At 39.4% G+C, this 11410-nt stretch overlaps 1 protein-coding gene across 8 annotated transcripts in view; it reads left to right on the top strand.

Annotated features, from left to right (window-relative positions):
- Positions 1 to 11410, top strand: part of cobl (cordon-bleu WH2 repeat protein) — a 57990-nt gene that overhangs the window by 6263 nt on the left and 40317 nt on the right. For 7 of the 8 annotated variants that reach the window (XM_087174299.1, XM_087174297.1, XM_087174298.1 and 4 more), the window contains 2 exons: positions 7412 to 7606; positions 10168 to 10378. In XM_087174299.1, coding sequence (XP_087030425.1) covers positions 7412 to 7606; positions 10168 to 10378 — 406 coding nt within the window. Of the gene's footprint in view, positions 1 to 5998; positions 6186 to 7411; positions 7607 to 10167; positions 10379 to 11410 lie in introns of those variants that run through there. The other variant, XM_087174294.1, reaches the window with a different exon arrangement.

The raw sequence follows: 11410 nt of genomic DNA, 5'->3' as shown, positions 1-11410 counted from the left end.
TAATTTAATTATGAAGTTGGGAATTGTATTAATTTGGAAAAAACACACGAAAGCAAACAAAACATCGAGAACATAAGAAGCGTAGCTCAAAGCTGATAATCTTGGGCTGCCAAAGGAATTATGTCATTACCTGAGTGCCAGGCTGCCTGATTTTACTAAGTACAATGAGCATTAAAAATACCTGTGTTTTCCATATCTGCCCAGGAATACACAGGTGAAAATTATTAATGTCACTCTATGAATCCATCTCAGACTTTGGAATGGCTGTAGATAACTGAGAGGAAATAGACTAGAAACAACTGAGCAGAGAACAGAAATAACTTTTGGCTTAGGTCTCCAGAAGTGTCAGGCATATTTTGTCAAATAAGATCGCTAACAGAAAGATAGACATGTTTTTTTCCAGCTGTGCAGACAGTGGCGTGAGTAGTCCTGCTCCTATTTTTGGAGAATTATTGTTGTCTTGGAACATTTCATGTTGTGTGTTACAGCGTGCCTCTGTGTCACTGATCACGAGTGGACAAGATGGCTACATGTGTCAATAGAGGAGAGCAGAGGGTAGGAGAGAGGAGGAGAGGGTGGGGGAGCCTGGGACTCTGTTACAATAAGTGGATTTCTCTTCCTTAAGCAGGTGTGAAATAGATACTCCTGGATCACTGGTTGCTGACTCAACCTGAGGTAATTGCAATATCTTCTGGATATAAAATCTTTAAATAAATGTAAAGAGTGTAAGCAACCTAATTGATCCCAATGAGTAACAATTCATTTAGCACCTGGGGTGTGGTGTTGCCTTTTTATCTCCCATGGGTTATTATGTTACTGTTACTCACTCCACACTCCTGCTTAACAGACTGTGCAGAGCTCTAACCTGGTTGTCTGACAAGTTGTCACTTGATAATCAGGTGAACCAGGTTGTGTGCAACTTGATAAACCATTTCAATACGAATATATTCTTATTTTAAATGCTTATTGTTGGTTAAATAGAAAAAACAAGTAGATTATAGTAGGTGTTTTAATGTTGGAAAAAACAGGCGTATAAGGTGAGATGCCTTGTTTGACCCAGGGTTTGTGACATTTAGCCATTTGGAATGAGGTAAAGCTATATTATATGATGTCATCAATTATTGAGCTTGAGTTTTATAAATATAAAGCAACAGGTCTGCTGTTATATAATTTTAGGTGCCATATTGATTTTTTAATTGATTCTGAAGTTATTTTAAAGTTAAAACTGTATAGAAAAGCCACAGTTTCAATATGTCTACGTTCTGTACTTCACTCATTTTCTGCATTTGTTTTTTACTTGGCTGTAGTCTTGGGGTCAGTAGTGAGGCCACCTCTGAAGTGTGAATACAGAGCGTTAGACTGGCATTATCACTGAGACAGTTTACTTGGCATTGCAGTGGGGTGGGGTTTTAACTACATGGTCGGTAATTTGAGCGTCAAGGCATATGCTGAATTAGAGGATTGTGTGCCTAGCAACTGCAAACAAATGCTTTCCTGGGCTCATATGTCTCCAATACTCACTCCAAAAACAGAAAATCTTTCTTTTCCTTGCATTTCATCCCCCTTCATTTCTTTTTCTGTTTCTCTTTCCCTGGTTCTGTGGCTCACCCTTTGTGAGCATGCATCCAAAATCCACAGCTGCTACTAAACTGAGGTCTGCTCTCTTCCGCAGTCAAGTGGTGTAAATATAGGTTGCTATGGGGACACCATGACACCCAAGGGGTATGCTGAGTAGGTAGCAGGACTGTGTGTGTGTGTGTGTGTGTGTGTGTGTGTGTGTGTGTGTGTGTGTGTGTGTGTGTATTGAGTGTGACGAGAGTGGCTGAGGGTCCGGGATGTGTATCATTCATGCTGTGTCCAATGCACAACAGGAGGTGAAAACTCAAGTGTGCACACAGACGAGTGTGACTGTGGCTCTAATATGCACGTCTGAGTACTTACATGTGAGTGTGTGAGTGAGGTCTTGAAGTGGCACTCATGCTTGCTTTGTTGATGTTTGTACTCTTGGCTGATGTGTCTCCCAAACAGTATTCAGTGTTTTGAAGCTATGTTCATGAATTAAATATTTTGTATTCATTCAGTCATATGAAAAAAATGAGTTATAATCTTTTTAAATTGAATTAATTTTGTTGTATTGCTTTGAATACATTTTACTCTTTTGGTTGCAGAGTAATTTACTAGAGCCCATGGTTCAAGGTGAAGGTTTGAACCACCATCACTGCTGTCAAACCATCAACCTTGCAATTGATAGCCAACCTCTTCTACCAGCTGAGCTACTGCTGCCTATTTTGTTCCCAAACTATCATTTAAGCCAGTGACATGAATTAAAGATTTCTGGGTAGAGCTACTAATTGTGTTTCTTCATCTGATGCAGGTATTGTATATGCTCAGTAGAGTTTCACAAAGCTAAAGAAATTCACACACGCCATCAACTGTGTTGATTACATAGCTGGACATTTGTTTGGCAGGACAGATTGGACCTGAAACAACAGGCTTCCCCCAGCTCTTAGAAAAGGTTAGCCAATAATGTGGCCTGTGCTTGTGTGTGTGTTGAAGACAGTGAGTCTTTGGTGGAGTCCTTTTAATGGTCAAAGGAGAGGCAGTGCAGTTGAAATCTTGTCTTGTATAGTGTTCTGTTACTCAAACAAACAGTTTAATTGGGTGAAGTGTATTTTTTTTTTTTTTACATAAATCCTTATTTAATGCTGTAGAGTTTTGGTTTGATCCATTGTTTATATTCTCAGAATGCACAAAGTGTGTCATTGAATGTAGGTCAGTCGGAGCCATGTTTTTGGCCAATTAATCTGTTCCATTCCCAGTTGGTTGTCTTCATTAGAGGATAGTAACTCATTGTTTCAGTGATCCTATTGTATCACACTGATGGGATGTCTCTGACTGGAGACACGTCTGGCTGTCTGCCTGCTGTAATGACTGCCTCTTCGACTGACTTACTTTGTGAGTGTTTGTGCTGTAGCTCTGTCTACTGCCTTAAATCATAGTTATATTTACTCTCATCCACAAGAGACTTTGTTATTTAGATCGGGTCAGTCTGTCTGTCTCTGTTTTTCTCTTGCTGTTTGCGCTTGCTTTTGCCAGCAACTTCAATCATTATGTTATGTGGCCATTGATCAGTAGGTATCAATAGCAGACTGATGAAAGAACTAAAAAAAAAAAAAAAAAAAAAAAAGGGGGCACTTGTGAATGGAATTTGTATTGGTGGGGATGATGCTGACAGAGCACAATTTAGAGCATAAACTAATATATTCCATTATTTTTATAAGAGCTTCCAGAGAGGGAACGTTTCAGGCTGTGTTTCCATAGCTGGAATAAATACAGTCCCTGACAGTTACTTCTTTCCCCCAGCAAAAAAAGAAAAAAAAAAAAAAAAAAAAACATTAGGTAGTCTCCAGTGAGTCTGATCAGTTTTATGTGATTTAAGTTTTTTAACAAACATCAGTAATCTGACTGTGACGTACAGGCATTTGCATTATACACGTACTGGCACCCTCAAACCTGTAATTTGAAGAGCATTTCATTTTTGCTTACATCCTGAAATCATCTGACACCTTTTCCATCTCACTGGGGGACAGTTTTGAATTTGTCCAGTTAATTTACACAGTTTTTTCATTTTATCCTATATTTACACATATCTGCAACCATAAATGCACACCAACACAATCATGTTTACACATCCAGGCATGATTTATTTTGAGTGGCTGTGATCAGGAGTGAGCGTGGTTGTATTTGGGTCAGGGAGGAGGTAGCCTGCACACACACACTGTAAATACACACACACAGCCACATGCAGACACTGAGACTAATCTGTTAAAGAGGGTAGCACACAGACAGAAAAACAAGTTGACTGTGGGCTGTGTATAGACCTACATTTTAAACTGTTGCTTACTATTCACTGAGTGCAAAGGGTAAGGGTCATAATAGTTTGTGCCTACTTAAGTATTACACTAATACAGATCTTGTATTCTATTGCTAACCTGTTTACCAGTTTATGCCGTAAAGATGACATCATAGACACCTGGACCTTCCCTCCTAGATTATCGCTCCATCATTAACACTACTTTCTACAACAACTCTATCATTGTCTTCTGTAGTTGTGAGATTTACATGAGATGTAATGCAGAAATATAAATTTTTGAATTTGCATGGACTGCACTTTTGTTGTGGAGCAGAAGGTGGACGTTATGCACAACACATCTGCAGTATCTACAAAATAAACCTCTCTTACATTAGCTATGTTTTTATGTGCCAGTGTTACCATGAAATGCTTTGTGAATTAACTACTCGGGCAGACTTGGATGATTTTAGTGTATGTTCCCTTTAAAGTTATAATATATATATATATACACAGTATATGTACACCTTTTCTTTTCCACATTAAAATGTTTAAAAATCACTGTGACCTGTGACCCCATTCGATCGGCAGGTAAGCAGCCGTTTTTTTTGTTTTTGTTTTTTTTTCGGCCATTTTTGCCTTTATTTGGATAGCTAATGTGAGAGAGACAGGAAAGTCAGAGAGAGATGGAGGAAATGTCATGTCATGAAGGACTGGAACCCCAAACCGCTGTAGGAAGTACTAAGCCTTTTTGGTAGGCACTCTACTTGGTGAGCCACCCGAGCGCCCAGAATAACTGATCTTTAAATTGAAACTGCTTTATGGGTGTTTCTTCTAACTTCTGTCTTTAACCCCCCTCCATTTGTTATGGAGAGGAGGACTCCACTGTGGATAATTTGGCTGCCAGTAAAAACCTCCTAAACGTGTGGTTCATAAGTTAACAGAGTAACAATCAAAACAAAAGTTGGCAGCAATCTCAGCTCTCAATCTTTCCCTGATGTTTCGGCTCAATGAGAGAGAGTTACATACAATGTGCGTTTAAATTAGCTAACCAATACACTAGTCTCACAACAGTTTGCATTTGGTGCAAACTGTGGAGTCTATGATGTTCTCTTTTCACTTTGTTTTCGTCTTACAACTGCTAACATGATGTCCTGGATGATTTTACCACAGACCACATGAGTCTACAGCACCTTTGGCAGTTTGAAATGAATGCAATATTTGTTTTAGATTCGTACTGTTATAATTATAAACATTAATTTGAGTGCTATTAACACCTCAAGCCTAAACAAACAACTGTCCCTGTTCAAAATAAAAGCCAACAGATTTAGAAGAGGATAGTGAAAGAAATATATCCTTGTTAAGTGAAGTGAAAAGAACTGAGTGGTTCTGAAAGGTCCATTAGTGACCTTCTGCGTGTGTGTGTCTGTGTCTGTGTGTGTGTGTGTTTAAGCCCATTTGTAATTCAGTCGCTGTAGCAGTCCAAGCACTTACTGCCCCCCTGTGCTGGAGCTGGTTTTCTTGCTTTTCGTTCCCTGCCTCTCTTTTACTCTCTCCCTCTCTCTCTCTCTCTGTTCACACTCGCTCATTCTAACTCTGTGGGAGACGAGGGTTTCCCTAAAGGAGTCTTTGTGCATATGAGAGAGAGGAAAAGAGAGTGATAGATAGAGAGAGAGAGAGAGAGAGAGGGAGAGTGAAATGTTATGGTGAGACAAACAGCAAGTGAGATGGAGAGAAGGAACTCAACTGTGTTGCGCCTCGCCGGGGCCCAGTACCACAGGGCCAGGTTCTTTTTACTTTCAAAGATGCAGACTCACCAGAAAAATACGAAAATCTCATACATTTACAGGTCCCTAAGCTGCTCATGAAAATAATTTTCTAAACCATATGTTTGTACTTTTCAGTCAATGATTAGAAATAATATGCCCTGTTATTTGACTCCTACCTTGATAATGCTCAGTGCAGTCAAACCAAAAGAGTTGTCTTTCAGTGACATGATGTCTCCATTAAAAAGCATTTTCTGCATTGCATAAGGAGTCAATGACACTATAGGTCTTGTGGGTGAAAGTTAGTTGATATTGGACGTAGCTGTTAATGGTTAACTTTAGCCAGGTTAGAGTCCGCTCTCTGTGCTAGGTTCACGTTTGCTGTACTGTCCTTGCCTTTAAACAGGGCAGGACTATCTTGAAGGATACTGGATTATACACCACTGGACTACACTAAACGTCCACTCAAACTCTCTATGAGGGAGGCAAATCCTTGGAATTGGATTTATAAACAGACTGATATATAACACTATTGGAACACTTAATCAACACAAGGGCTGTTTTGTGACGTGAGTGGGATGTTTTTCTTTAGTTATCTGATTCTAAGTCTAATATTTGTGCTATGAGGGCAGAGAGGGAGTGCATGCTGAAATGTGTGGTATAGAATAGCTATTTGTCATTGTTAGCAGAATGAAGTGTTTGATTTCTGTCTAATCAGCTGTCTCTGTCAGGCTAAGTACAGTTTATGTTGAACCGAGGTCAAACGTGCAGATAGCAGCATCTCGTCGATCGCATGTCAATGACATCTGCCACATCTCCGTATGAACATATGAGCTGTGGTTTGAGTGTGGATTTGTATTGTGATCTCTTTTTCTGAGCAAACCAAATACCTAAAGGTTTAAAATAATGTATCAATTTTATCACAGTCATGTGTTTTTCTTTAAAACACATTTTCCTTTGCAAATCAGTCAATGTCAGGGAGGAGGTGATATATGATGTGTATACAGTATATATAATGTTCTCACTTTAGTATTACTTTGCTGTTTACATTGTTGTTGACTTCATTGTCTGAGTATGTCTTTAAATAAAGTGTCCAGGCATTGAATAAGATTTGATGAGGGATGTTGTCAGTCGTTCTCCCTTAGAATAACAAGATTATGTGACACTGTTTTCTATAAGCAAGAGTGAGAAAGTTTAGGAGTGATATCAGAGAAGGTGTTATTATAAATTATTAAATTATTATTCAGAGGAGGCTGAGGAACAGATGGAATAAACAGCTGCTGTCATTTTGTCAACCAAAAGGATCATCTCAGCATATCTGTAGACTGTTATGTAATCTAAATGAAGAGAAAGGTTGTGTCTCGAACAGAAACCGAGAGACAGAAAAGAAGTCATTGGTATTCAGGCTGCTCCTGGGGTGGCAGCAATGGGTTGTTGTTCATTAGGCTGTGGTGCCATGTGACTAAGACTGAACTTAAGGAAAAATAAAATGACTCAGCAAAACCAAAGATATCTACATGATTATATTTTTTCAAATAAGAATCAATAAAAGTGAGTTAGAATGTGAACACAGTGCATCAGATGAAAAAGGTGTGTCCTTAATGACATGATAACCTCTTAACTTATTTGATGACTGATTCATGAATTATAAACACGATACTCAAGTGAAGTGAATGCCTGTTGTTTACCTACTTTAGTGTGCTATACTTCTAAATGGTAAACCTAGAACAATGAAGGAAACCTTAAAAGTTCATAATATTCCTTTTTGTATATCTTTGCCATTGTTGTCCCCCAGGAGGAGAATGAAGGCACGGGCCCCACCTCCGCCGCAGGTCCCTCAACCCGCCCCACGCCACATCTTCAGAAACGCTGTACCTGATGGGGGAGGGACCTCGGGCATGGACGCAAAGGAGAACATGTTAAGGCCCACAGTGGATTTACAGCTAACTCTCCCACAGGGATACCAGACTTCTGTAACTGAGAATGGAAGGTGAGCGGACAGAGAGGACTACACAAGCACACATTATCACTCACATGTATCGCCCCCGTTTCAATGTTTTCTCTGTGCCATATTTTTACATTGCGTTTGGCTGTAAAATGTGTCATCACCAAGTTGTTTGCTTATCTATAGATATAAGGATCGTAGTTTATGCTTAGCTGTACAATATGATTCTATGAGGTGACCTTCATTATCATCTGTCAGACAAACAGTATGAAAGCTGTTTGTCGTCTCTGGGTCTGTATGGGTTGCTGTGCCAGTGAGGCCCTGCCAAGGGGTCCCATTGTCATAGAGAGTCGACAGATCAAGCCTGACCTGCTAATGCTCTCTGCCCCTAATGAGGTTCTCTCCTGTGGGCCGGAAAATCAGGGAAACGTCCCTAGTACAGAGCAACAAGGTGCTCTTTTAATGACAAAAGAGAAACTTTAGGTCAGCAAGTGTCTCTGTCATACCTTTTAACTAGTGAAGAAAATGAAGTTGGTTTTTCAAAGTGTCTTAGAAATTATAAGGGAACTTTCTACAGGTAAATTTGTGGAACTATTCTAACCTTTTCAAATGGTACGAATTGCTTCAAACTTTTACAAAAGGTTGTGGTAGTATTGCAACCAGGGAGATCCTTTTTTGGTATTTTTTTAGCATCCTTTATTCATCTGATATAAGGTAATCATATTGTGGTTAACCATCAGGTCTCTGGTTTCCTTCCAGATCATTTATGGTAAAGAAATGTGCTTCAGTTTTTTTCTGTGTCTGCAGTTAACCTTCTGCTCAATAACATCATCAGAGCCTGATATTTTGATAGTTCAGTTTTAGTTAAAATGTAACTGAGGTGTGATAAACACCATAAACAGCTGATACTAAATAGCATAACGTCCAAACAATCAATTTATTGTGTGAATACGGGCAGTTAAACAGATAAGATAAACTTATAAGATAAACTTAGTGATAACAAAAGAATGTAAAACAGTAAACATTGTTTTGTACTCATATTTGAAAATAGCAACATATTTGCAGGTAGTTGTAGAACTGTAGATGTGATGTTAATAGTTAATGTTACAGATATTATTATTATGTTACAGTAATACTGTACATTTTCAGTATAAAGTTTGCCTTTCCAGATTGTCAATGTGCAGTATCAACATTAAAGATAGAGCATTGTGAGGCACTGCTGACAGCTGTAACAATTAGATAATGCATTATTTGCACTCATTGACTGTATATATTCTTTATCTGGCTTTGTAATTGATGCCTTGTAATAATATCACACTTTAAATTAATATTCAAACCCAGTAAGAAAGTTTTTTATGACTGCACCATTGCTTCAGATAAAAGATTGAATATCGATGCCTTATGCAATATGCATCATCTCCCTGTATTGTCATTTTTCATGACTGAAAATTATTTTCATGATTTGGACTACAAACTAATGTTCAGTGGGAATGAACAATGCTTGGCCACGTAAACTGCCTTTAAAACAATGTCCCCATGTGAACTGGGGGGTTGAACAAGTTAAAATGTAACATGTCTTCAATACCACAGTGGACCACTCCTCTCAGCTAGTGACTGAGTTGTGACATACCAAATAACAGAAAAAAATAAATTAAATAAAATAGAAAATCATGTTAAGAAGCACATAACGCAGGACACTGGCTGTGCCGATTGCAGATTGTCGTATTAGTCGTAGACTGTGTCTATTTGTTAGTGATTGTCAATGGTGTCCTTTGTAGTGGTATCTCTCTCAGTTCTGTCATCTGATATGGCTGTTCCCAGAAAAGACTGGACACTCTCTCTTGGTTTCTTTATCTGAGGACTGACAGGTAGTACTAAAGGGCTTCAGGCCTCCTCATCCCCTGCAACAACCCGCTCCCCCATATACCACCCCCACCTCACCTCACTATCCTTTTATTATGGGAAGCTCTTCAGAGTTTCTGTCTAGATAAATCACACAGATAAAATCTACACGTGATAAGTGACTTCTCTGCCATCTGTTGAACATTCACATTAAAATATGAATAGCTGAATAGTACATTTATTTCTTGTATTTTTCAAAGAGCAGTTCCTCTGAAAGTAATTTTTAGGCTCATGTATAAAGTTTGGTCCCACTACTCATTACATTTTTCAGTCAATGTCAATATTATAACTATAGAGTAATCTAGCTAGCATCTTGCCACTTCTAAGTTGTGAACTTTTTCACACACATTTTCAGGTTTGATTCATGTCAAAATCTGTGCTATTGCATTTCATTCAATAGTTTGTGAAAAAAAGTTATCTTAGTGTTCAAAATCATGTCCTTTATGTCTACCAATTAGCCATTCCTTCTAAGTGCATCAGGTTAGCACTGGACTCTGGTTTGTTGTGTGAAGTAATTACTATTCTCTTTAGTGGAGCTAAAGCTAGGCAGGCTTTGTAACCCTATCTTCTCCCCTTCCCCTCTCTCTTTCTCCTGTGCTCCCCATCTCTTCTCGTGGTTCTTTCTTCCAAACTCCCTCCCTCCTCCCCACTCTCTCTTTCACTTTCTCTCTCGCCTGCCTTCTCTCTCTTTCTCCCTCTCTCAGTAAGGCGCTGATGGACCTTCTGGTTGAGCTGTGTAGCCGCTACCACCTGAATCCAGCACTGCACACCCTGGAGCTGCTGTCGCCCGAGGGCCACCCTTTGGGGTTCAAGCCCAACGCTCTGCTGGGCTCCCTGAACGTGGCCTGTGTCCTCATCAAGGAGAAAGTCTGGGAGGAGAAAGTGGTGCGCAGACCTGCACCCAAAGTGCCAGAGGTGAGTCACAGTGGAGCCTGAAACTGTGATCTGGATGCTCTTTTTGTCATGTGTGCTTTGTATTTTGCATTTTATACATGTCACTGCATATTTAAAACCTGCTGAAACAAGGTTGAATATGCTCAGCTTGGATTATTGTGTGTTTTGACTGTGGAGACATTTATCCCATAAACTGAAGAATTACAAAAAAATACTCCGAAGTTATAGAAGATTTGTTGTGTTTTGCATGAAACCATGTAGATTAATGTATCCCAGAAGGCCAGAGCAAGAGCTTTTCCCTTAATAGTTGTACAGTCTACATGAACCACACCAATCAGCCACAACATTGAAACAGGTAACTAGTTCTAATGTTGTAGCTGATTGGTGTACATGCATAGCACCTTACCCTGAAGTCTTATGTAATATTCGTCCCTTCCCTCTCTACCTTTTACCTCTGACTGCTGGCAGAAAGCAAGGCCAGTGAAACCTATAAGGGCCCATGCTAAGGTAGGAAGCCAGCTGGAATCAAACTGGCCCAGCATGACATTGGAGTCAGTTCTTATACAGTCTATGTGTGCCTTTTCTGTCTTTTCCCCATATATTTCTATCCATCATGTTGTCATGGGTTTTTCAGCTCACTAGCTTATCTGAACTTATTTTTTCTACTGAGCATGAGACTCTTTGTCTCTATCTTTTTCTCTGCCTCTCGTCTGCTCTCCTCCTACAGTTTGAATATTTGATGAGTGCCTTACCTTTAGTTACCATGCATTATTTCTCTGCTCTTCTCAGGACTCACTGCTGCTCTCTCTCCCTTTGACCCCTCCTGGCCTCAAGCCAGAGACTTACACTATTTCAGACACTGCTGTCAGTCATCCCTCTCCTCTGTTTTATCTGTCTGATCATTGTACCACCAGTCTCAGCAGTTTAAATGAATTTTGATAGACTGTGCTTAATACGGTCAGCGAAAACTAATGTAGCCTAAAACAACAATAATACTTTTTCCTCATAGGGGTTATAATGTTTACTATCTATTACTAACTATTTGATGGAACT

This window comes from Seriola lalandi, unplaced genomic scaffold (genome assembly GCF_002814215.2).
Source record: "Seriola lalandi dorsalis isolate HSWRI2012SDOR001 ecotype SW California unplaced genomic scaffold, Sedor1 jcf7180002054336, whole genome shotgun sequence".
NCBI classification, from domain to species: domain Eukaryota; kingdom Metazoa; phylum Chordata; class Actinopteri; order Carangiformes; family Carangidae; genus Seriola; species Seriola lalandi.
Note: the sequence above shows the minus strand (reverse complement) of the source record. Positions and strands in the feature narration are given on the sequence as shown.